This window comes from Coloeus monedula (genome assembly GCF_965178545.1).
Source record: "Coloeus monedula genome assembly, chromosome: 4".
In the NCBI taxonomy this organism is placed as follows: domain Eukaryota; kingdom Metazoa; phylum Chordata; class Aves; order Passeriformes; family Corvidae; genus Coloeus; species Coloeus monedula.
In genome coordinates, this window is record NC_138784.1 from 6,407,701 (window position 1) to 6,434,837 (window position 27,137).

Sequence of the window (27,137 nt, forward strand, 5' to 3'; positions counted from 1 at the left end):
GAGTTCACCACAGCTTGAGGTAGTACTCAGCAGGTTGTTCACTTCTGTTGTCTTACATGTATTATTTCTCTCTTCTTTAGTCTTCTGGTACCAGTATCACCGTGGATATCGCTGTCATGGGAGAAGCACACGGGCTCATCACAGACCTTCTGGCCGATCCTTCGCTGCCCCCCAACGTGTGCACGTCGCTGAGAACAGTGAGCAACCTGCTCAATACACAGTTAACCTTCCAGGCCATCCACAAGCCAAGGGTGAATCCCTTGGTGTCCTTCAGTGAGAACTACACCTGCTCTGACTCGGAGGAATGTCCGGAGAAAGGAGAGAAACTAGCTATTCCCAAGGTGAGTGCTGGAGCCTGGCTCTCCCTAAAGGGACATCACTGGGCTCTCAGATGTCATTGGGCTTCATCTCTTCTTCCTTCCCTTAACCAGAAGAGTGAAACCTACAGAAGTCAGTGAAGAAGTCTCTATTGATGACCTTTAGGTGCTTTGGATCAAGTCTAAACTGTTGTATACCCCACAAACTAACAAAAATATCATCACAGTCATTAGTATGACAAATACTGTGAGCTCATGGAAGTTGTCTTGAGAAGAAAAAGACAGAACCACAGATATATATATACATGCCTTGAAAAATGGCTTAATGAATGCTCAGAGATCAGACAGGAAATAACCGGTGTTAACCACCCACACTGAGTAAGTGAACACCTGGAAAGAGCACATCAGATTTGAAGTAGTTTGAGTTGTAGATTTGTTGCTAATTAGCTATCTTGCAAAGCTTACATTTCGTTTCTGAAACTAAACCAAAATGCTTTTGTACTGCAGCCTCCCTTGTAAAATTAAATATAGGCAGAGTATGTGTGCACAGGCAAATGCTTTTATGTTTGTACCGTTTAAATGGCACAGCCAGTATTCATTCCAGCATTTCCAGGCATCTGAATTGCAATGCTCGTGATTCTTTCTTTATTATAGTGTAGCGTGATGATAATTACCACCCTATTTGCCTGTTTAGCAGCTGTATGTATGAAATGGATGTTCACAGGTTTTTAAGCACATTTTCCAGTTTATTTCAGTGACCATGTCTATAATGGCTGCACTCTAGGCTCTGAGGGAAAGAACACTGCTATCACATGAGTAAACGCAGGGAGCAGATAGCAGTTTGCTGTTGCATAATACCTTATGAGGAGAAGAGAAATGAAGGATGAAGAAATGAGTTAATGCTACAGAGAACTAATCTGACTGAAGAATTCACTGACCTAAATGTATTATGGTTCATAAAACAAATAGTTTGCAGGTCTTTATTTAAGTGCCTAAAAGCAGATTTAGGATCTTCACCTTAAGCATCTGACACTGAGTATTTCGTGTAAGGAGATAATGTGTTAACATATTTATCTGCAACTTTGAGCTTCAGAACCACAGATGTCTTCCATCTCATATTTCTTGACCCTCTGGCAAAGTCGAAGCTCTCCATTGCAGATTTATTTATTTTAGTTCTTAAATATAAACACTTCATGAGAACTTCACAAGAGAAACAACTGACAAAATTACAGGATCTGCAACAGCAAATCTGGATCCAAAAAAGATCCTTTATTTGCCAGCAAAAATTTGAAAAAAACATGTGAATCCTATTAATTGGAGAAATGGAAGAGTCAGATAAAAGAAAAAGGCAGGGTGGTCAAGAAAAATCTGCTGTAGACAGTGTTGCTTTCTCTAAGCTTTTTGAGGCATTGTATCCCAGAGCATGAAAGTTTTATTTCAGTGTGTAATATTTGGGTTGGGTAGATATAGTAGGGGAAAAAGTTGGACTCCCCTGCATTATTTTTCTTACAGCCTTTCTTGCCTTGAATCTCTGATTCTGAGGGTTCGTGACAGTTTAAATCATGGAGTAGTTGAGGTTGAAAGTGCATCTGGAGATTGTCTAGTCCAGTCCTATCCCTCAGCTCATCGAGGAGAAAGTTTCTCTAGGCTCAGCCTAGATCAGGTTGCTCAGGAGGATGTCCAGTTGGGTTTTGAGCATCTTCATGAATGTAGACTTCACAGCTTCTTCAAGCAACTTCTCTGTGTTCAGTCCTCCTCACAGTAAAAAAGATTTTCCTACATTTTAATTAAATTTCTTGTACTTCAGTTATTGCTCCACTGCCTCTTGCCGTGTCACTGGGCACCCCTGGAAAGAGCCTTCTTCTCTACACCCTCCCTTTAGGTATTTGTATACACCGGTAAGATCTACCCTGAGCCATCTCTTCTTCAGACTGAGCAATTCCAACTCCCTCAGCCTTTCTTTTTATAACAGATGCTTCAGTCACCTTTGTGGCCCTGATAACTTGTTTAAGTACCTTTGGCCACATCAGGTGTTGAACATCTGTGGCTATGGGGCTGTGGACATGCATCTTTTTTTAAACTTGAGATAGGGAGGATGGTCCAGACTCTCCAAGCATTTCAAGCATTGGCTGTGTTTGAAATGAATAACAGCTGGGAGAATCCAGATTTAAAGTACCTCACTGGGTGTTGTCAGACAGAATTAAGCAAATGGAAATGGTTTTATTTCTGCATGTGTAGAGGTTTTGTAAGCCTGTATAAACTGTAAGGAGCTGATTTCTCCGCAGCGCTTACGGAGAAGTTTGCCTCCAGGACTCCTGAGACGAGTGTCCTCAACCTGGACCACAACAACATCAGCCACAGGATTACCCACACTGGAGCCAGCCCCAGTGAGAAGGGATCGCAGTGCCAGCATCAAACCCCATGAATCATCTTCATCCAGGTTACAAATTGCCTCCCCTCACTTTTATGTGTCTCTTTGGGCAGATTTCTTTGGTTCTGTGTGATGATGTCCAACATTCAAAAATGCTGGCTGTGAACTACTGGTTTAGAATTACTTCATGTTTCTATAAATTGATTTGCCAAAGAAGCAGCATTCCCATTTTTTGTCAGATTATGCCAAAATTATTCATATTATTGGGCAGAAAAATAAATTTTAAAAAATCTATTTATGCTAATGAAATGCAGAACTGCCCAATAAAATTGGAAAAAAGGCAAGGTATCTGGTTAAAGTTTTCTTGATATACAGGGGTGGTTATTGCCCAGCCAAGCAAAAATTGTAACCATTAACCCAGCCATTTCTAAGAACTCACCTAATTATATGGTCCTGTCATTAAACCAGTTCATAAAGCACTACTCCATCTTCCATTCTTCTCGGGGTCTGATTCCCAAGCCGGTATCATAAAACACACAGTCCTCCCATGAAATGGAGAGAGAATTGAGCCTGCTCAGCTGCTTATAGCCAGCAGCTGACTTGTTTGGGGAATTTGCAGAGGTTTAGCCTAATTAAGGTTGTAATAAATGTTGTAATAGCTACACATCATGTCATTACAACAGGATTTCCTCCTTTCTGGATCCATGAATACGTTTCTGTTCTAGTCAGAAAGGAGCAGAGCCTTCAAAGGAAGGGTGGAGAGCAGCGAGTTGTGGTACCGCCCTGTGAGAATAAAGTTCAGGTCCCCTCCCCACCACAGCAAGGGCTATCATCTTGGAGCTGGTGGATGAAGAAAGAATGTGGAGACATGCTTTGCCTTGGGGAAAGGAAGATCAGAATGAAAGCACCAAATTCAAGAAGAGAATTCAGAGCCGTGACATCGGAAGACTCACATGCTTTTCTGAAATTCAAAATTTGGTGATGGTAGTGGAGAAAAAGATAGGACCTGGGAAGGCCCAGCATCACCAGTGTTGGCTGTTGGGTGGCTTGGGTGAATGCAGCCCCAAAGAGCTGCTTTCTTCCAAGGTTGGCCTTTCTCCAGATACCTAAACCTTTCCAATGGATGAGACTCTCATACAGGGCATGGAGGTGCTCAAGGTAGCCTGCAGAGTACCCTGAAAGTCTCATGCAAGAAAAATACGTGCTTTGCCAAAGTTCCCTTTGTGAGAAGTCCCATTTGTCTCAGTAAAAGTAAATATAAGGAAGCTGTAACCAAATGCAAATGTTCTTCACTCACAGACCTGTGGTTCCTGGGGTGCATGTGATTTATACTGTTGATCCCACTCTCACGTAGTGTGTAAGTGTCCCAAGATGGGAATCAGAGGGAGAAGGAGAGCAATTAAATATTATTGTTGGGCCTTTCCTGCGGTTGTTATATAACTCTGCATGAGGAGCCAGCTAAGCAGGCTATCAATTCTTCCTATGTTTAATGTCGCCAGTTGTATAATTATAGCTCTGTCAAGCCTCCCAGCCTACTGTTTGCACTACTTCTTTTACAGTAGGAGAAACAATGTGTATTCCAGAAAGGGGGAAAATGAATCCTATAAGTCTAGCTTTAAAAATTTTGGCAGACCAAGAGAGATCTGCTTTCAAGGAGAAGAATTTTGAACTGAAGAGAAAAAAATATATCTTGGTTATCTGCCACTTCCCCTGTACCAAATTCAAGCACTCCACTGGTCACAAAGAAAGAAACATTTTATAAGTTGAAGGATAGGAGAGAGGCTGACCCTGGAATTGCCCTGTGGCAGATTCTGTAGTTACAAAACATGCAGCTTGTTCCTCACAATGTGGGACGTCACTTCTGGATTTCTGTGGTCACATATTTGCAAAAAAGCCCCCTTAACTCTCAGTTTGAGATTAGTAATCCCCAATTCTTCCAGCCCCATGTCACTGAAATGGGTAGACATTATACTGGAAAAATAATAGAGCTCCCGCATTCTTTCCCTCACCCACTTTTTATATCGAGTGATTCTGCCACAGGAAATCAAAGAATGCGGTTCAGAAATTTTTGGTTTGGTTTGGTTCATGGGGGTTATTTTACTGTGCAGTGGGCCAGTGTGTTATATTCTTCCTATCAATTAAAAAAAAAGCAAAACCATAAACCAAAACAAACAATTTTTTTAAAAAAAATCTGTATTCTTTCTTTGCCTCACTTCATCACAGATTTTAAGAATTTTGGCCCATGAAGACAACCAACAAATATTTTTGTAGGTAGTACTTACTATTCCAAAACAATGTTTGTAGAGGTAACACAGTGTCACATGCTTTTTTCTTTCAGAATCCTTTTTTTTCCCCTTTCAAGTTTATTTTTTTCAAGCTCAGCTGGAGCTATGCTACTTTAAAAGTCTGTCTTCTGCCTTGAGTGTCACCTCATCACTTGGATGTGAGGCTGTGAGGAGGAATGTGGAACCTGAGATGCCTGGCAGACCTGTCCAGAGAGCTTGATAAGAGCCAGTGTTGCATCCCTGCAAGAAGCTGACATTTGATGGGTGTCATTCAGGAAAATGATTATAAATACAGTTTTCTTGCTGTACAGAAGATTTTGGCATCTTCTGGCATACAATTACAGCCCAAAGACTAAAAGCATAAACCCGTGCTGCTGTAGGGGACTAACATTTGTTCCCCCCTACACATGGACACATGCACCCTGATTCCTTCAGCATGTTTCTCTTGGACCAATGTCTCCAGGGTCTGTCAGTGGGATTTTTTTGGGGATGCAGCAGGAATTTCTGGCTAGGGCATGAAGGGACACACCACTAACCATGGCCATGCAGGATGCTTTCAGTCCTCCCCAGCCTCCTGAGGAGTTCCTCCAGTGCCCCAAGGGTTTTTGTGTTATCTGCTGTGGCACATTCAGCAGAGAAGACTGGATTTCCAGTTCTGCTGAGAATTTGTGTCACTTCTGGCTCTTTTAAGGAGGTGTTAAAAGAGAACATAAGTCTAACTTATTTCAAGTCAACTTTTGAGCCTCTTTGTACTGTCAAAACAATACAATGAAGGCATCTTTGTATAAATAAGGCAAATAGGCCTCAGCATTGAGGGAAGTCCAGCTTCAGGCTGTCTGCATTGTAAATATTTTTGCTGAACACAGTACTGAGTGCCTCACAAACACCAGTTCAGCCAACCCCTAGATGTCATTTTCCTCATCAGATTTTGTGTTATCTCAGTATCACATACTTCTTGCTGCAGCTCCTAACTTCTTAAGATCTGCCACTGAGGCTTTTTCCCGTGTTGAATGTTGTTTGTTTGTGCTCTGGTTTAGCAGCTCTGACTCCTGGAACAGCTCCATTCTGATGACAATCACAAAGAGCAGGTCCTTCTCCACCTCCTACGCCGTGTCCTCTACCAACCACCTGAATGCCAAAAGGCAGAGCCGGCAAGGTGAGTGGGCATCCTGAGCTCTGTCAGCCTTGCTTAACTGCTCCCTGTGATGAGCTGGTGCATCTGCTTTTGTTCTCTGTCCCACCTGCTGCTTTTCTTATTTTTCCATCAATATAATATAGTTATTTCTTTTATTTTAAAAAACCCAACACAGTGGCTTAAAATACTATAGCTCATAGTCACGCCCTTTGTAAATGTGTTGACTCTTTTGATTTATAGAAGTCAGCCATGACATGATGCAGCAAATGCAATACTAAATTGTGATTTATATCTTTGTTATTCCCTTGACTATAGCAGGGCTGAGAAGAGGATGTTTTGCATAACATTTGTGACATTAGCTGTCTGTGCATATCACTTGAGTGAGATTTCCTAATGCACAACCTACATAAATCCATTGTGAGCTGGAAGCAGCAATTGACTTGTATTATGCAAACATATCCAAGACAAAACCTTTGTAACTCAGAGGTCTATCTCTGTATATTCACTATTGAGAAAGTACAGGTCATTCTTACTGATTTTTAGAGGTGAGAAGTATGGGGTTTTTCACTCAGCTTTTTGACCCTTTAAAAAAAGTATTACTCCTGTATTTCTTTCCTGAAAGAAATTGAGAAGGTGACTCTGGAACTGATAATGAAATGTAGAATATGACAGCCATGAAGCAGCCTTAATCCACAATAATGTGGTTCTGCTCTCTCTACAAACGCAGTATAACATGCTGTTTACCTGTGCTTCAACTCACAATTCAAACCAGCTTGATTTTTAACCAAAGAGAAATACTGTTGAGATAATATTACTCAGAGATCCTGGCAACCAAGCTATCAGATAGAAATTGGTACATGCCTGAGGCCTGACATTAGAAAAGTGAGAGAATCCCAACTTAGAGATGAGTTTGAAGATATGGCTGCACAATTATTTTGCATTTCTAGTGCTGTCACATCACATCACCTTTTCAAACTGAAGAGAACCATACAAAAGATGGTTCTCTTCTACAAAGCTGCTTTCACAGTGAAGATTAAGTAGCAAAATATTATCTTAAAAGGTAATAGGCACATAGGCAAATGAATAAAATTTAACTGGAAAATAATGGAGACATATACCAAGGATCCAGGAATTCACTTTAGAACAAAATAAACATTTGGCTTGTGATTTTCAGGGATTATCCCAGTAAACTGAAAGGGAGAGGAGTGGGTGTATAATATCTTGTACTTGCAAAATAACACTTATCAAGCCCATCAGTCAGTTTTACATTTAGCAATTCCTGCTTTCAGAAAGTGTTAATAGTCATCTCTGTTGTCCAAATACCTGAGCTCCCCCATGATGAAGGGAGATCTCCATTCCATCACAAGCAATTCCTAGGGGTGCTGATGGAGAGGAGTAAAAATTTTTCATCAGTGTTTTATGTAGAAAATTGATATTACAATATTTTAGACTGTTTATAATCATGCATTTTTAGTTATGATTTATTTTCATGTTCCAACTAAATAATTTCAATTTGCACTACTTAATACAATTTAGACTTTCATGTCAGCTCCATTGGCACTATACAATTAGTATTAGTAGAAATTGTTCTAGCTAATTCTGTAAATATGTTAATCTATAAAATTTATAAAATGTCTTTAATTATGCATGAAAACATTCACATTTTAAAATACTGCTAGTTCTACCTATTTTGGCAAAAACTCAAGTGTTTTCATCTGTAATTTCACATCACATCGAAGTCCCTGTCGTATATTTTCAACACTGCACATTTGAAGAAGTTCTGGAGGACCTAAGTGCATGGACATACTTAAAAAATTCTCTTTGTATTTTTATTCTTCTCTTCTCTTGATTGTTAAAAAATCCTTGCTGTAGCAAGACATTTTCTCTCACTTTTGCCAGTAAATGGTTGAATGTTGGATTATTGGAAAAAGGTTTCCTTTTTTTTGGTAAATTTATTTATTTGTAGTTACCTTCCCTGGTAAATTGCTCTTAAAAAAAACCAAAAACACACACAACAAAAAATATTTCAAGAGACTGGAGCCCTACTAGCAGTAGAAAGCCTGCTGTGATTAGAGACATTATTGTGAAAAGTGCTGTTTAAATTCTCAGGACTTGTTTCAAATTGTTGAAAGATGACCATATGTATTGCCTCCTCTAAGAGTTACGAGTATTACTTGGTAACATATAGCTCAAAGATAGATAATAATCAACTATTATTATAACAATCCCCTGTGCAACTAACAGACTGTGAAATGTTTTTAAAAACTTTTTTTTGTTGGATGGAAAGCTGATATCTCAATGAATTCATAAATGTGAAGCAGGTTTTTCTGTATTTTAAGGCAATTTTCCTGTGTCATGGTCATCTGATAACATTCTAATTGCTCTGAAGGCTGTAGTGTTCTGATCTCAAGACTAGCATTATATCCTACTTGTAAGCATTGAATTAAGACACTAAATACATACCACTTTTGCTGAAGAAATACCCTTAATCAAAAGTGAGATGCTGGATATCTCCAAATTAGAGCACAGTAACTATCAGAATTTTTTTTGAACTCTCAGATTGTCAACAGTAAATCATATTTTAGCCTCCTATCACAGTAAGTTGCTATCAGGGAAAAAAACACTGGAACTGTACATGCATATCTTGCAAGGTTAATATTTCATAAACTTAGATCAACATATTGCCTTATTTTAAGGTAATTTTTGTGTCTGGAATACATTTAGATAGAGGGCACAATTCAAACATAAAACCGGTTCAAGTTCCTAAGGCCTTGATATCCTTTGGCTTTGAAGATGAATGTGGTAAATTAACTGGGGCTGAGTTCCTACAAACTTCAGAACAGCAGGTAACTCAATTTCCGTGCGTTTCCTTTTAAGATAGATTAAGTTTGCTCCTCTGCACTTGGAGTGGGATCATTTTGTCTGAGACTAGGAATTGTGAAGTGGATTCCAAGAGAAGGCAGCACTTTGTTTAAATACTGGACTGGCTGATGCATTTCATCTTGGCAGTGGTGCTTAGGTGGAATAAGGGAGAAAGAGAACTACATCTTGCTAGGGTTGCACATGTGGATATTGGCAGTTTCTATACTCTAGCTCAGGTGTACAGTACCGTGTGCTGCAGGTAATGGTTGCAAGTCTCCCTTAGTGAGCAACAGATACTGGAAAATAAACTCAAGTTGAAGATCAAGGTCAAAATCTATGAGGAATGCAGAAATGGCACCAGAAGCACAGTATTTTGTATAATGTATGACTACTAAAAATTCCTCTTTTTGGTTTATTGCTAGTCTTCAAACATGGAGAAATCCAAATTTTCTGGGAATGTGTGTAAGCCTTCCTTGTCCCTGCTTTGCAGATGGTGATAGAGAAACTGCAGAAGGGTCTGGGAACTGCCTGCCTGGGGCTGTGTGTCTCTGTCACTACAACATGTTGGTACCAACAGTCATGCCACAAACATGTCTTTCACTTCTTGCCTGTCCATTTAGTGCATCCTGCTCAACAGGGAAAATAAGCTTTGTGTTTTGAGCCAGATCTTCAAGAGGTAAAAGTGGCTGATAGTAATGGAAGTTCATCACTCTGTGACAGCCCTGGGCTTGGCTCAGAGTGGAGGAGGGTATTCTGTTATTTATTTTGTTTTTGGAGACTATGCTGGTGCATCTCAAGAGGAGAACAGTGAACTAGTACACCCATCTGCCACTTCTGTTAATTGACAAGACTCTTCTTGTCCTTGGCCAGGTATCCCACCAAATATTTCACCTCTCACCTCCCCGTGCCATTCACCGATTCAGGGGACCCCTGCCACAAGTCCTACTGGAAAAACATCTTCTGTGTCATTTCCAGAGTCTACAGATACTGACACCAAGCAGGGCTTAAAGCCACACAAAGTCTTAACTTCTACTCAGAGTGCACCTAGCCTGTCAGACCCTATAATCAGTCCCTCCATCATCTGCAGCAGGTAAGATAATAATTTGACATGCCTTGGAATCATTTCACATTGTTCTCAGGAACATGTTCTGTTGGCCCATATGCAAGTTTTTGTGATTTACTGCAGTGTTTGTGTTGATATTTCAGGTTTATAATACTTGAGTAAATGTGTAGATTAATGCTACAAAGTGCTTTTAAATTGGAAGACTGTTGGCTATGTTTATTGCTGTTTATTGCTTTTATTCCTGTCAGATGGACAGCCTGATTCATAAATAAATTCTTTATCAGTAACCTGATCCCAAAGCTGGGTCTCAGGCTTACAGCTTGTGCTTCTCAAGCCATGCTCTTAACATGAGCAGTCACCTTTAGGTCACAGGCCAAGTCTTCCACAGCAGGCACCTTATGTTGAATAGAAAAATCTGACTTCTAGGGTTTAAAAGCTTCTGGCCTGTAGGCTTCTGACAAAGGTGAGCCAACAATGCCTGGAGACTCTGTAATTTTGAGCCTTCTCTCAGGAGGAGTGGCCAGCCAGCAGAGAGCATGGCTGTTATCAAGTTTGACTATCTTTGGAAACAGTTTTTGTTTCTGGCTTCAATCACGTAACTTTGGATGTGTCTCAGTGTGCTGTGTGCAAGGCTAGGAAGTGGCTGTCAGAAAGTCAAAACTGAGATTCCAAGTGTGCTCAAGGGAGTCATCCTCACTGGAGCTTGGGGTAGGATCCCAACAGGCTTTTAAGATGTATTTAGATGACTAAATAGAAACTTAAGTGCTTTTAAGAGTTTTCCGAAGGTATACAAAAATTGGGATTTGGACAGATTCATTTGAAATTAAAACCGTATTACACAACAGAAATACAGCATAAAGGTGCTACAGTCTTATTAAGCTCTGCCTTTATTACCACTTCAAAGTGGTAATAATACAATAAAGTACTGCTATTTCACAAGTGACAATCATCTCTGGAAGCCTTCTATTAAAAAAAAAAAGTTAACAATTGCATTAAAAATGCCCAAAAAAAATCAATGTAAGGTTGTTGTAGATAGTAATGAAATATAATTTCTTGACATGTGCAGACTGATTTCATTATTATCACTAGTAAAATGCTCATTAACTTGTGACTGCTGTCTTATTGGATCTATGTAAGTTTTATAGATTATGTAGGTTTTCAGTTTACTTGTTTTCAAATGCTTAGACTGTGTAAGTATTGCAAATAGTTACATTGCTGACGTAGTCTTTGTTGTTGATTATTTGAAACAAAAATATTATTTAAAATATTTTGGTGTAATGATTGCTAATAGAATTGGCATCCCCTAGTGCTAATAGTCACTGTTCCTTTAACATCCATTGAAAAATCATAAGCACTGTCTCATTTCTAGCCATTAGTATATAGAGGTGCTAAATCCAGAGATAGAAGCTGAACACGTAAATAATGTACACATGTAATGTAGGCACAGCTGAAAGGCAAAATCAAAACAAAATAAAATCCCAAATGCCAAAGAAATTAAATGGCTATGACAACTTGTGAGAGTTAAATTAACAAACACCAAGGATAAATTTTTGAATGTTTGAGCTTTCACATGGTGGATTGCTGGTCTTCATGGTATGCAATCCCCTAAATTCCCTGCCTCAACACCTGCCTTGTAGAGGAGTAATACCAACTCAGCAAACCCCTGCCACAAACAAACTAATCCCACCCCTACAACAACAAAAGAGAAAATGAACTCTTGATGGGTTCAGTCCTTTAAGGCAGATCAGGCAGGGGTATCAAATGGCAGTTTTACTGTAGTTCTTTTTTACTCACCAAGTGAAGTGTGGTAAGACAGCACAGTTTGAAAAGCACGTTAAGCAAGAGCGTATATCAGGAAAGGCTGTTAAACTAATTCATAAGTAATCATTTTTAATTCTGCTGAGTGGATGAGGCAGAAATCCTGTGCAAAAAATAGCAAACAATCCTGAAGCTAAGGAGTGTATTATAATGCCTGTGCATGAAGGGATTGAGTTAAAGCTGCATGGGCATGTTTACCTCCAACACACAGCAGATTTCAAGTGTTCTACTAGGCAGCTCAGTAATCTTTTTTTTTACTACAGTGCTTTGTGGACCATACACATTAAATCAGTGTGAGTTTGCATGTGTTCACAAAATAAAGAGGTGCACTCATACTGGTGCAAAAGCCTTGTAGCATTACAGCCAATCAAAGGCTATCACTGACCTTATAGAAACCATAAGGAATGTGAGAGGGGAAAATTAATGCCTTTTTTCCTCTTGTTTATCAACCTGAGTGATAAAGACTTTATTTGCTTCGCCATGCACTACAGGTATCATTGAATACAGATTAGTGTTTTTATTTGAAAGTCTTTCAGGAACTCATTGAGTTTGCAGGGCATTCCAAGCTCCAGGATATGTTTGGATGACCCAGTCAAAAGCTAGCTGGCACAGGATTTCAGCCATTTTTATATGTTGAACTTACAATGGTGCAAAGTTTCTCGTACAAAGTTTGACCAATCCAAATAATTCTGTAATAGTTGCTTTGCGAAGACTGTTATATATAAGATATGCCACAAAATGCTGACTCAGACCAGAGAAAATGCTAAAATGTCAGGTCCTAATTAGGGTTTAAAGAGAATTATACACAAGGAGTACAGCTTTCTAATGGGAGGGAAGAGCCAGTCATTTTAAAAGGTCATAATATTGTGATCCCTCCCAAAATGTGTTTCTGTTCTGGAAATGATGAAACAAACTCTGCTGTCTTGGTTCTTATGTACTTGGTATGCTGTCACTGAAGAAATGATAAAATATCATTTTCCTCCTTAAGAGGAACATATTAAAGTTTTAAGCAAGAACAGTGAAGCCAGATTATGACTGTGTTCAAACTGAATTCTCTAAGATTGTATGGGACTCTGGCATTTTCATAATTTTAATTCATCTTTATTGGGCAGCTGTAGTATAGAACTAGGGAATTTATTTTGTACTGGTCTACTTAGAGAATAATAAAAAAAAATCCTTTAAAGAAACCACGTGATACAGGTTTACTGTTGAAAACACAAATTTAATGGTGGTGGCCAGTTAATCCAAGTTCTTTTTGTATTTTTGTCCTGAGATCCAATAAAACTTCAGCACTCTCTTGTGATTTTGTCTGGAGAATGTACCCTGGACCATGGCTGATACTGTATGACATAATCTCACACTGCCAGCAGGAAATCATTTTACACAAGACTGTCTGAGGCACGTGGTTCTTTATACTGTGCATGTTTCTTGATGTATTTCAGCTGTGGCAGACCCTACAACCAAATAGAAGCTGGTGATGGGACACTAAACAGAAATGATGCTACTGCACACACCCTGAACAGAACAGGTAATTCTTTGTCAAAAACACCTCGTTCCCTCAAATTCAGTAATCATCCACTAAAAGGGCAGATGAGCTTGTCTGTCATAAAAGGAGGACATACACAGGTGAGTCCATACAAATCATCTTTGAAGCTCCTTCCCTTTTCGTATGTACAACATGTACAGAATTCTTATGGAGTTAAAATATAAAGGATATACTGTTTCCTTCCATTTACTTAAATAATGGTCTTCAAAATTTTTTCTCTCTTCATTCCCTGATGCCATTTTTTACACTCTGCAGGGTATATCTTTAATGCGCTTGGACAGATTGTCTGACTTCAGAGCCAGCCAAGCAGCACATACGTATTATGAGTCAGAGATCCTGTTGCTGTTATTCAGAAGGTCACAGGAAGACTTCCATTAAGTCCTTGCTGTTCGCACCACAAGCTTTGTGATTTGTGTTTGCAGATGATCCTGCTCAAGCCACTTCTGACTATGAGACCAACAACAGTGACAGCAGCGACATCGTACAAAACGATGATGACACAGATTGCTCCAAGGAGCAGCCACGGAAGGGATCCAGCTGTAGGTCCTACACACCCGAGACCATCATCCTGCATCCCTTGATACCACCTGAGGTAGCTCCTCTAAATTGCCCCAGCACAACAGGCTGAGTGTATGCTGACATGGAGGGGAAAGACAAAAACAAAGCAAAAACCAAACTAACCAAAAACCCAAATCCCCACAGAAAAAATCTGGTCTAAGGGTGCTGCAAGGTATTATTTTAGGTGTATTAAACAACAAATTTTGCACTGTGGTGAACAAGTGATGATTGTCTCAGCTGTGAGCTTGGTTGAGATGCAGAGGGAAAGCTTTGTTTAGTTAAGTTTTCCACAGCCTGTTGTACAACTGAATTAATAATTTGAAGTTGGCAGGAGCTCTTGAAAAATTTATTGTAATCTGTTGGAGTTGGACGTGCTGAGAGAAGGCATTTTGCTTGAAATGTTCTGGCATTTACTCATCTCCACTTTCTAAGTAAAATGAAATTCCAGGGAGTATACAGGGAGAAATATGAAAGGAGGGGCACAACCCATCTTTTATTTGCAGACCTTGAAAAACAGGTAGTTTCAGGTTAAGGAGTACAAGTCTTCACTTGGACTGAGGTCTGTTAGCCATGTTAGGGTGTAATGAATGGGTCGTGAGGCAGAAGCAGAAACTGAGAGCTTTTCCCTCTGTACCACAGCGAATTTCACAATGAAGGCAGACTCCCTTGGAAATGAATGAATGATTCCCATGAGTGAATGAATGAATGAGTGAGTCTCAGTGCTAAGTGCAGACACTGCTGTTTCATAAGCAGACTTTCCTATCCATTCAAGTGAAACACATTACAAAGGAGAGTGAGTAGCTGCAGGGCTGCTAGAAATGAGGACATCTACACTGAGCCTAGTGAAGTACCACTGACTTACACATGATGCTAATGTGACTTCAGTTTTTAAGAGCATAATTTTTTGCTTGAGATGCTTCACTGAATTAACAATTCTCTTTATTCTGATTTCTGGCACAGGACAAGCCTGTACTGGCTCCACAGCCTCTGGTTATGGACAACTTGGATCCCCTGATGGAGCAGCTAAATAATTGGAACTTCCCAATCTTTGATTTGGTGGAAAAAATTGGGAAGAAATGCGGTCGGATTCTCAGTCAGGTGAGAAGTGTACCTTGTATACAGTGTCTGAATGTTGACAGATTTAGACACAGATGTGTTAAAAGCCATCATCCTTACAAGCTGATGATCCAATGAACTGTGATCCCTGACACCTAATTCAAAGCTGACAGTATGAACTCTGTCTCATGATATTCCTTACTTTTGAATGTCTTCATTTTTAAATTTAAAAATGTGAAAAAAAAGCCATGCACCTATATTGCCTTCTTCTCTCTGCTTTTCTCAATATTCTCTTGAGATGCTTCCATCCCTTACCGAGCTCTTTGGGAAAGAATTTCTCACGGGGTTTAGCATGGGAGAGCTAAACAGTAAATATATTCAGTGGATGCAAGATATACAGAGGTTTGGTCCTCTTTTATACTGAAGATTTTAGTCAGGCTAGGCAAGAAAGCAAAGTCTGAGGAAGTGGGGGGAGAAAGAATCCTTGCTATATTCCCTCATTTTTAAAGAATCAGAACTTTGAGAGAAAATGCATATGATTATTACATAGTGAAGACTCATTTGCTATGAGTTGGGATGGGAGAGCTTACTAGTCTTTCTTTCAGCTCTCAGGTTTTTATTCCTTCCTGTGGGTTTAATTCAGTTACTGACACAGCCTGTCTTTACCCAGCACGATTAGTGTCACTTTTCATAATCACTTTCTTGGCTGAACTTTCTACTCTGTTATGCCCCTTTTCCTGGCACACTGACAAATTAGTCATTTTTTCTTATAAAAGTATTGAAGATTATTAAACAGGAAAAGCAAGTAATTACTTTTATTATTATTATTTAGGGATGAAAGGGAAAAAAGCCCAAGAGAATCTGACTGAACGAGTATCACTTTACAAGGCATTATGTAGTGATGAGTGCTGGAAAGAAGAGATAAAGTTAATTGGTACAATGTGGTACAATTATCACCCCCCCAGAAACACAGAGGTTAGTGTGTCAGGCAGATTTCAGTGTAACAAGCTCCAGAGAATGCTGGATCAAATTACAGTCCTTTGGTCGTTACCTATTATTCAGCTAGATTCAACTATCTGGTGGTCAGCAAGGAAAACCATGGCATGAATTCAAATTTATTTTGTGGTCTGCCTTTTAGTGTTCTGTAGCTGGCAAGCAACATCTGTCTTTGACCAGCCTGCCAAGTCTCTAGGTTCATTTTAGAGAAATAGGCAAACTGTGGATATTGGATATATTTATTGGATAAATTCAGTGATGCACATTGAGGCACTTTTGCACTAGACAGGGAGTGTGTGATTGAAATGCTCTTTTAGATCATACTGCTCATTAGCAGTATGATTAGCTCATAACATGAAACGACAATAGAACAATGAATGAAACATAAGGAAAACTTTCTTTTAATGGCATAACCAATGGCTTGGATGAGCCAAAATTTGTTCTGGTTTGACATGGGTACCTCTGTAGGCTTTAAGCACTTTACCAAGCTGCGTGGGGTTCTGTACCTCTGGACACGAGTCCTCCGTGCCTCCTTCAAATTGCACTAAATCTCCTCACATGTGTTTTTTGCACAGGTTCTCAACATGTTATCCACTTCACAGTTCCACAAAAGGAGACCTGTGAAATAAAATAGAGAAGCTTTAATATTTGTGATGAAAATTCAACATTTTCTGTAACAGCTGTTTGTAATAACTCCCTCTCCCTAACAGCAGAATGTAGCAAGTTCAGCCTTGTTCACAAAATAGAGATCCTTATTTCCCCCACCTACTCAGATGTTGCTAATGAAATTATTTTCAGAAATCAGGAAACTAAAATAAATAAATCTTTTTCTCCAGCCAAAGCACTATTTTTTTCTAGTTTGATTTTTAAAACCTGGGATATTATTAACAAAGGAAAGCAAAAGCTCTAATGATTTATTCTCTGTATTTTGCTATTAAATGGACTAACCCGTTCAAAAAAAAAAAAAAAGTAAATTAAAAAGCTGAATTAACTATGTTTGCCTTGCTAGGTTAAATTTATGAGATGGAACAGAGTAAAGTTGACACATGCCTCTAGGGAAGCATTCAGTTTAGAAAGCAAATGCTGGCTTAGCATCTTTGACGCTGCTTGAGATGTCTGTTCCTTCTTTGTGGAATGTTAAATTGATTTAGACATGTAAAAAGACCCCAAACCAGTCAGGAGCCATGAAAGCATCTGTGCAAACTAGAGTGGCAAGCACAGTAAATGTGGCAAATAAGCATGATAGCGTTTAGAGAGGAACATGCAATTCAGTCTCATTTCAGAAACGAAGAGCCAAGCTCTCAGAACTGAGCTGTTGCTTCATAACAGGCCATAAAGTTCAATAATATCTTCAGTCACACTTAACATTTTTCTGGCAGCTCCTATAAGACTAAAACCTGTAGTTTAGCTTTTATTACTGGGCCCATAGAGATAAGTGGAGGTGCTCCTGTGCTGGCAGTACAGGAGCAGTGTCGGAGGCAGGGTGGCATCACTGCACGGCCTCTGAGTTGGTCCCTGCATGATGACAAGAGGATTGTTTGGTCCTCTCATCATCACACGTGGGGGATGGGATATTCCTGGGATCATCACACCCGCCTTGGGAGGAGTTTGTCAGAGACAGAGCCTGGGTGCCAGCAATTTCAAAGAAACACGTATCTGAAGAAAGCAAATACACAAGACATAAAAAGGAGTGCGAGAGGGTTGCCTGCAAACACTGAGAAGGGAACTGCTAATCTAAGCCTTGTACATGTCCACCAAGGAGAGCCATTCCCGTGTGCCTGCAACACCCAGGAGAGGAACTACATATGAATAACAATGCCCAATTGCAAAACAGCTTCCATTAGGAATCATGCAGAAGTGCTTGTCCTTCGTCAGGCAGTGCCACTAGAAGTCTCTGAGTTATATATGATTCATTCAAGCATTAGCCATCATGAGAGACAGGCAGGAAAGGGAGGCTGGAGGAGCTGGAGCACACTCTGCCAAGCACCTGGCAGCCATCAGAGTGTCCCTGGGCTTGTCCCTGGCAGTAAGGGCCACACCTCAGCTGCAAGTGCTCAGCCCACGGGGTTCCAACTCCCAGGGAGCTCCTGAAACAGCATGTGGGTTGGGAAGAAAGTATTTTGAAAGACAGAAGAAGCACATTAAAATGTTTAATCAAGAGCAAGGAATAAAAAAAGCTGCACAGTTGTTGTTTTTGGGGTTTTTTTTAAATGAAAGAATTTGGCTGGTTGACTTTGGGGAAGACATCAGTGCCCGTTTTTCATCTTTCTGACCTGCCTTTACACCTGCTTCCTCCCTATTTGCTGAGAGAGAAAGAAAGAGAAAGAAAAGAAAGAAAGAGAAAGAAAGGAGAGAGAAAGAGAGAACAGAAACAAAGAGAAGAAAGAAAGAAAAAGAAAGAAAGAGAGAGAGAGAGAAAGAAAAGAAAGAAAAGGGCCAAAGTATGTGCTTGGCTACTTATGCTTTCTAATGACCACAGAGAATAATGCCATTTTACTCCAAGTCAGAGGGAAAAGCTGTCATGCCTACACATCACAGTCAACTTTGCTTCTTTTCAACTATGGGATTTCCCACCCTCCAAAATCCAAGGGGAGGAAAAACATGCTTTTATGACATGCTTTATTTAAGATACCTTTCTAGTGCTACTAGTGTAGACCAGTAAGATTTGGTCCTGCAGAATATTATTTTATTATGATTCCTCTTTTTATACAGAGATGTTTTTCTGGAAATAAGTGGCTTACATTTCACTGACCTAAAACTAGAATGTAAGAATCCTCATCTCTCTAGGTGAAATACTGGATCCCAGCTGATACAGTTAAACCATGATTCTAGGGAGATGAAAAGGGTTCTATGTCTAATCCAAATTATGCATAAGGTCACTCTACTCACTCTGCCTCAATACAGGGGCATCCCATGGGGTTTTCAGAGAGTAATGAAGGGTACTTTTTACGGGCCCTACCTTTTATTCTAAGTTCTTGTCTTCCAGAGCACAATAGTTCAGTAGTTCAGTTATGGTAGGAACAGAAGTAAGAGCTGGGGCCACCAGCAGAACTCCCACTGTCAGATATTGGTCACTAGAGGGTCATCCTGGATGAGGTCAGACACCACACTCAACCTGTCTCTGCACCATCACTGCCTGTTGTAATGTTTTGCCAGAATTAGTTCACAGGCAGGTTTTTCCTGGTAGGGAATGACCATGAGGGGAGGCAGGAGGAGGATCATTAATGCTGCAAATTCATATCGTTTTTGTTATTCTTACTGTAATAATCCACAGTGGCAGGACATTTGGAGCTGATGTTCATTAAACTTCAGGTGCAGCTCACAGGTCCCACTTTATATACAAAATATACAATAAAAAACAGGTGTGGATAGATGTTTGATTTACATTCAGGTGTAAAACACAAAGTGTAATTTGTAACCATTTCTTGCCATGTAGCACTCATCAGTCCAAATGTGCTTCAAGTTGCTTAGTTCTAGGCAGGTCATTACCAGGCAGATGGCATCAAAAGGACAGAATTTAGCCTAGCAGCAGTAAATAAATAGAGTCTGCAAGGCTTTAGGGTCCAATTTGTGAAAGAAGTGAAAACATCAGGCAGTGATTTTACTGTGTCCCATTGTTTTGTCTGTCAAGATAAACTTGTCTTCCAAAGTGCCCATTTTGCGTCAGCTGCTGTCTACATTTCTAAGCATTCATCTTTCCAGAACACCTCCTCACTCATCCGTCACATTCTCCTTCTCAATACGTCCTCTCCTGGGTGGTTACCGTGCAGGAACACTTAGAGCAGCTCTGCTTCCTAAGCTATTTGCTGCCTCTTATATCCTGTTGAAGTCATTTTTATTATTTCACTTCCAGAATTGGAGAGAAAGCAAGGACACAATGCATAGGATCCACATGGTTCCCCTTTCTGTCAGCCCTTTGCTTGCTCTTCCATTTCTGGGAATTGATTTAACTTGATGATGTTTCTGAGATAAGTTTGTAGAGAATTTTTTCCAAAGGCACCGAGGACCTCTGAACATCTTTACATATTTAGGTTTCTGAGGTGTTTGCAAAACTTGAGGGATTCATATGCCTGAAAGGAAGAGAACAACATCTGGAGGGTTGTAATGAGGGAATGAGGTAGACTGTTAGGCACTAATATCTTGACTGTGTAGCCATATCCCTCTAGAAATGCAAATAGCTGCAGCTACAGCTGGATCAGATGAATTTGAGAAAATACAACGAGGAAAGCAGATTTTCATGGGGTAATTTGACCTAAGGAGTTTTATATCTAATTTTTAGAGTTTTTCTCATCTACTTAGCGGCATGGTTTTTTACTGTTTTTTTCTTTCAGGTATCATACAGGCTTTTTGAAGACATGGGGCTGTTTGAAACCTTTAAAATACCAGTGAGGGAATTTATGAACTACTTTCATGCCTTGGAGTGTGGATACCGAGAGATACCTTGTAAGTAAAAATTCCTGGCAGATAATGATGCTTCCTTAAAGTTTTGGGCGTTTTCCACATGCTTGTGTGTTGAAGCCTTTCTTCTCACATTATAACAGCTACTTTTTTCTTCCAGTACATCATGACCAAATGGATGGCTAGGCAGAGGCTGGTGCTGAACCACAGCCTCCCAGCTTTTTTCTTTGTGTTTTGTGTTTCACATTGTTTCATAATTCATGGCAAAATCTGCACAAGCCAGAAATCATATAAAGCTATTATAAGTAAAGACTGTTTCTGATAATGGAAGTGCATAAAAACCCCAGTGCCCCAGCTGGAGGTTCTTGAAACATTTAACCCCCTAAAGGCAACTTGGACTTTTACACAGTACCAGTGCTGTGCTACCAAAGGAGATGAGCTTTATAAGCAGAAAAAATATGCCAAATACATGAGTGAACCCTGTTCTGTAACTACAGCTTGGCTGATATTTTTCAGTGGGAAGCATTTGTTCACTGAAAAACCTTTTTTCAGTCATCCCCAAAGTATTCAAATCCAATTTATCAAACTGCTTCAGCTGCAAAAGACTCTTGTTTTCCCAAGAGGAAAGAGTTATTACCCCCTTTAGCTGGCAGATAAACCCAGCACTGAGGAACATGTTTTCTTTACACTCCCAGAAAAATGTAGGAGACATTATTATAAAAAGTCATATAGTCTCTCTGTCAAAAAAATAAATACCAGTTGGAGCAGCTACAGTGGGAAGGATTTAAGGAAAACTACCTCAAAATGCCTTCAGCCGGGTGGTTTGGACTCTGTTCTGGGAAAGTAAGAGACACAGTTTCAGTCCTTTTCTTGTGTTTGACCTGGATCAGGGATCTAAAGCAGCAGATTGCAGCCTGAGGAGGTTAGAGATGGAAGTCCCACAGCCTGTTCTGCTGAAGCCATTCCTTTCTGTTTAAAACATTTAACTATTCATAGAGTCTCTGGGATTTTTGTGAAGCTAGCACTCTATTTCCTTGGTTTTTTTCTCGTGTGTTTTGTTTTAGGAAAGAGGAATATCTTGTCTAGAACAAAATCAATTTATCTTTTTTTTATTTCTGTGGGAAAGGTAAAAACAACCCTGATGCTCGTGGTAATGTTGGTTTTGTCTCTGCTGGATTGACTGCCACACAGTACCCACTAGATGGTGCTGATATCCCTCTGTCAGAAATAGCCTGATGTTTTATAGCTGGGTGGTTTTCTTCCCATCACAGATCACAACCGAATCCATGCCACTGATGTCCTACACGCCGTGTGGTACCTTACAACTCAGCCCATCCCAGGACTCCCAACTGTGATTAATGACCACGGGTCAGCAAGTGATTCAGGTATATTTTAATGTTGTATTCTTAAATTTTCTCTCATGAAATTTGGTGTAAACCAGCAGTTGAGGATTGCATGCAGAACTTGTTGCAATCTGTAACACAGTGTTGTAGTTCAGTAACACTGTGGACGCTGAGGGTGTTCAGGTGTCTTTGTGTGACTTTGAAGGGAATGGAATTGTTCCTCCAAAACCCAATACTTAACATTTAATGATGTGTGAATGCAAGCCTTCATGGTCGCCTATAATGACAGATCTTTGTTACCATTTGATTTTTGCAATAGGTTTTTTCCTAGGAAAATCATATTAGTAGTGTTTTTCAATGCTGCACCAGAAGCAGCGTAGACTTAAATCCTTAAACCCTTCATTGTTTTGATATTCCAAAATTTCTGGGGCGTTGCAGGTAGTGCTGTGCACTTGCCACTGCTTGGCTGTCATGAAGTGTTCTTTGCTTTTCCTCACTGTCTCCAAAGAAAGAGACTTGTAACTATCTGGCAACTGCTTTACAAGACTTCACTCTCCTTCTGTTTTATGATTGCTCATTACAGGAAGCTGTTCTTCTTGCATTTTTGTATTAACTTCTCCATGTTCAGCTGTGGCAACTAGAGGACCTGTCTGTGTTTTGTGGGAGTTCTCAGAGAGTTGCTGGAAAAGCAGGAGTTTGTTCTTTTTTTTTTTTTTTTTTTTTTTCGTGTTAAATGGTTTTATTCCTGGAAACATTTATTAGAAAGGGATTTTGGTGGCTTTGTAGGTGAGGTGGAATGAGAGGGGGTTGAGTTTTGAGGTTTTTTGATGTTTTTTATTTGGAAAACATTGTTCAGCTGCATGCAAGATCCATTCAAGGTCATTCAGATTAAATTAGCAAAGCATCTCAGTATGTGACAGGTATGCTCGAGATGCTTCAAAAAGAGGATGGTAAGAGGATTATCAGCAAAGATTAGAAGTCTAGACGTTCATATTGGAAAAAATGCACTGCAATGTAATTAATAAATTCTAGTCCATTGCTTTAAGGACTATCAGTGTCTCATAGACTTGTCTACATGATGAAAGAAATTAGAGGAAGGAGTGGGAAGATCAAGTTCCCTCACAAAGCTCCGGCATGGCTGTGAATCCATGTCTTCCTGCTTGTAACTTACATAGTTTGAAAATAGGTTTTGCTGGATGTCGGGAAGATCCCCAGGTGGGATCAGGATTTGTTCCTTTCCAATTGTTTGCCTTATTGTACTGGATCATAGGCACAGAAAGCATTGAGGTCAGGCTGCATTTACTCTTCCGTTACGTATTGTAAATTTGCTTCCTCTCTCCCTCTTTATTGCTTCTGTTACAGTAGGCCAATGAAAAAATGTCATTGGATTTTTTACTGTTTTCATTTATTTATTTCTGCTCAGATTCTGACAGTGGAATCACTCACGGCCACATGGGTTATGTGTTTTCGAAGACATACACACCTACAGATGACAGCTATGGATGCCTGGCTGGCAACATCCCTGCCCTGGAGCTGATGGCTCTTTATGTAGCTGCAGCCATGCATGATTATGATCACCCAGGAAGGACCAATGCCTTCTTGGTAGCAACGAGTGCTCCTCAGGTAAATAAATCTCAGGCAGTGTTGCTGTACAGTTCGGAAGGTCTTGATGACAGCTTTTCCTTGCTAGTGGTGCCTGTGGCTTCCATTAAGCACAAGTCTGCCAAATATTTTGAAACAACTTATCAAAGTGACAGAAATAATCACTTCACTTGGGGATTGCTGGTAAGAGTCTCCCTATACACTCTCAGTTTGCAGAGCTGTTAAGAAAAAGGTACTGATAAACTGTGTCAGTGAAGGAGAAGCTAAAGCTCTGCTGACTGGTAGAGGATTTGTAACTGTGAAAGAATGGAAGAATTATTCTACCAAATAAGGCGTAGAAAGATTAAAATAAAATTTAAAAACCCACTTGTGTAGTTGACTGTGCTTTGCAAGTTAATTGTGCATGATCATAACACATTTTATGTTGTTTCTATAGAGCATGAGCAGCTGCAGTCTTTTTATGAAAGTATTTGGAGGCAGGGAGTGAAAAATAATCTCAGTTTTATAAATGTAGAATTGAGGCTTGCCTAAGGTTACACAGAAGTTGCTGCCAGTCCTGAGAGTTGAATGCAGCAATTCTGAGTTACTCTTTATTGGCTTAACTATGTGATCATCTTTCCTTACTTTACATAGCTGACCCACCTGGCTTCAGCACACTGTGCTAGAAAATACTTCTATGGATTAGGAAATAAAAAAAGATATATTAATGGTGGCAAGTGGGGTAGGGATGCAGAAATCTACTCCCCAGCTTGCAACCAAACTTCCTCTGTCGCCAAGAGCAAGTCACCTGAACTCGCTCTGGTATCAGTATGTGTCTATAAATTGATAGTAATACTTCTCATCCTTGTAATGCATTTCTGTGATGAAGAACTTTGATACTCTGGCCGGGTAAATAGACTGGGAGAAGATACGTACTATCTTTAAATCTAATTGTAAGAAACAAGTGCTGTAGCTCTGTGGTTTTAAAACTCAGAAAAAGAAGTTAGATGATTAGCCTTTATGTATTGCCTCTAGTTTGAAAATAAAGTAGTAGGAAAAAATAATTTTCTTGTTATTTTCTTAATGGAATTACCGTGACTATGAGAGTTACGAATCCTATATTGGTAAAGATTTCACCAATATAGCATTGAGCTATCTGTCAGGCTGAGTATGTGTTTTCAGGCTGGAAACTGGAATTTGACTTGTTTCTGCATTTGGAACCAGGCCTACATGGACACAGTTGCCTGGTGCAATTACCAAAGACAGTAATCCATTAAATGAGGGCAATTCTGAGAATCAGGGAAGCACACACCTGTGTTCTATTAGCCATTAACCTTGGCCTGAAACAGAATAATCCGTTGCTGTGATTTTGCTAAGATGTTCCTCAGTGTCCCCCTGCCCGCGTTGCTTCCGCAGGCAGTGCTGTACAACGACCGCTCCGTGCTGGAGAACCACCACGCTGCTGCTGCCTGGAACCTCTTCATGTCCAGGCCAGAGTACAACTTCCTGGTCAATCTGGACCACGTGGAGTTCAAGCATTTCCGTTTCCTCGTCATTGAGGCGATTTTGGCTACTGACCTGAAGAAACACTTTGATTTTGTTGCCAAATTCAACGCCAAGGTGAGATTAGTTTGGGTTTCTGGGGGATGGTCAGAAAAGATTGTGGGCCTCGGTGGCATCCAACAAAAAGGGTTTCTATTTCCTCTGAATGTCCTTTTGGCTGCTGTAGAATGTTGAATAATAATCTGGCCTTTCCGTTGGGTTTTACTCATTTAAAGTTAGAGGCACAGCTTCTCTTCTTATACATATTCACTCTTTTCAGAAGGTGGTTTAAGGCTAAAAATATTACGGACTATTTTTATATTCTACTTTTCAGCATTGCTTTATGGTTCACTGGCACTTTAGACCTATTAGCAAAGCACTTGGAGGGGAAAAATCAAAGATGTTATTACTAAGTTTCCATAATGGCTACTTTAAGTGAATTTTCACTGATTTAGTGACACTGTTCTATTATCAAAGCACAGAAATCACAACAATTTTGACATTCTAACTCCAAATGCAGTGAAAGCATGGTCTTCCTTTCCTTTCTCTTTCCAGAGAAAGATCACTAAAGATCTTTCCTGCATGCTCCATTTGGTGAGCATAAAATCACAACCCTGAGAAACCTTTCTTAAAATCTGTTTACAGTTTCAACCTAACTTATTGGAATTCACCTCCTATTCAGATATTTTAATAAACTCCATCACCCATCAAAGCTGTTGGCATGTTAACTGGTTACCTGCCTTTGGAACTAGTACTGCTTTCTTGTTCCTTGTGAGAAACCCCCAAGAACAGTGTGTTTCATATCTAGGACCTCCTAGCTGTTTTGGTGACACAGATAAAAGGTTTTCCTGTGGTACTGCTTAGGATGGATCTGTACGCTGACACTTTGAAGCCTCCAGATGTACGACTGGTTTTGTTTTCCATTTCCCTGTAACATCTCTCTTTGTTAGGCTTTAAGAATCTGCAAAGAAAGGCCCTAAATATGGTCCAGGGTAGGCAGAAAACTGATCTGTAGGTCCATAAAAGTCTGAGATCCTTCTGCATCCCTGCTAGTCATGTCCCTTCCAACCTTAATCTTTCTGCTTTTATTTTAGAGCAGTTGGTAATATGTATCACTTTTTCTTGTGAGAGGTATGGGAAAAATAGAGAAAAGGAAAAAGGGTGGAAATAGTTTCAACTTAGATCAAACAGGGAAATAAGCTCATTACACACATCTTCACACTGCAATCAAACCAGCATGGTAGTTTATGGTAATCTATATTTATACACCAGTAGGTATTTACTTCCTGAAAAATGTCATGGAAACATTGCATTTGTTTGTTTTCCTAGTAAGTGCTTTAAACAGGTGCATAATGTGCTAAATATTGATTTCTCATTATTCATCTCAATGTTCTTTGGTTTTCATTTACTTTTCTTTTTCCATATTGTTAATTCCAGCCTGGGGTTAGCTCACCTGCTTATGCTAGTGATTTTGTTAAATAGCTAAATATATTGTACAGTATCCCAGGTCAGAACTTCCTTTGTGGGTGCATCTTTTTGCCCAGGATTACTGTCATGGTCTCTTTCTCCTGTCTCCTAGGTGAACGATGATGTTGGAATTGACTGGACCAATGAGAACGACCGCTTGCTGGTTTGTCAGATGTGCATCAAGCTGGCTGACATCAATGGGCCTGCAAAATGCAAAGACTTGCATCTGCAGTGGACAGAAGGCATCGTCAATGAGTTTTATGAACAGGTAAATGCATTCCAAAGTTGCATGGCTGGTGTTAAACAGTCCTGCAGCATGGTACAGCTGGTGATGGGAGAGAATGGGAGTGAAGAGGTTGGCTAGAGCTGCATTAAACCATTCTTTTGCTGGACCAGTGGAAGTCCGTTTGTCACTGAGGTTTCTGATGTGTCCTCAGAGACCTCTGATGATGGTGTTTCTACAGGCTGAACTGTTCAGTTCTGGCACTGTGGACAAGCACTGGCATGGTGAACAAGTGTTCCTTTCCTGGGTTTTTTTCCCCCTGTTGTCAGTCATCATGGCTGTCATTTCACTTTTCTTTAATGCAAACCATGTTTTCATCCTTCCTTCTGTGTTCTTTCAAGACATCAGATGGTTCTCATGGCTCTCCTCTGCAGTCTCACACTTTTATTGGCATGTAGTCTCCAAAAGTGGACACAACATCCTTGTTCAGATGATCTAAACAGAGCAGTGGGATTATTCTAGATTCCCTGCAGGTCACATCTCTGTTCACACAAGCAGAACCTCTATGTGCTGAGC

General features: G+C 39.9%; 1 protein-coding gene across 1 annotated transcript in view; it reads left to right on the top strand.

Moving 5' to 3' along the window:
* PDE3A (phosphodiesterase 3A) overlaps positions 1–27,137 on the top strand; it is a 76,678-nt gene that overhangs the window by 41,612 nt on the left and 7,929 nt on the right. The window contains exons 2-13 of the mRNA XM_082279847.1: positions 81–341; positions 2,603–2,757; positions 6,014–6,129; positions 9,841–10,060; positions 13,294–13,379; positions 13,820–13,989; positions 14,916–15,053; positions 20,339–20,450; positions 21,677–21,790; positions 23,172–23,371; positions 24,746–24,949; positions 26,451–26,606. Of these exons, the coding sequence (XP_082135973.1) occupies positions 81–341; positions 2,603–2,757; positions 6,014–6,129; positions 9,841–10,060; positions 13,294–13,379; positions 13,820–13,989; positions 14,916–15,053; positions 20,339–20,450; positions 21,677–21,790; positions 23,172–23,371; positions 24,746–24,949; positions 26,451–26,606 (1,932 nt within the window). The remainder of the gene's footprint in view (positions 1–80; positions 342–2,602; positions 2,758–6,013; positions 6,130–9,840; positions 10,061–13,293; positions 13,380–13,819; positions 13,990–14,915; positions 15,054–20,338; positions 20,451–21,676; positions 21,791–23,171; positions 23,372–24,745; positions 24,950–26,450; positions 26,607–27,137) is intronic.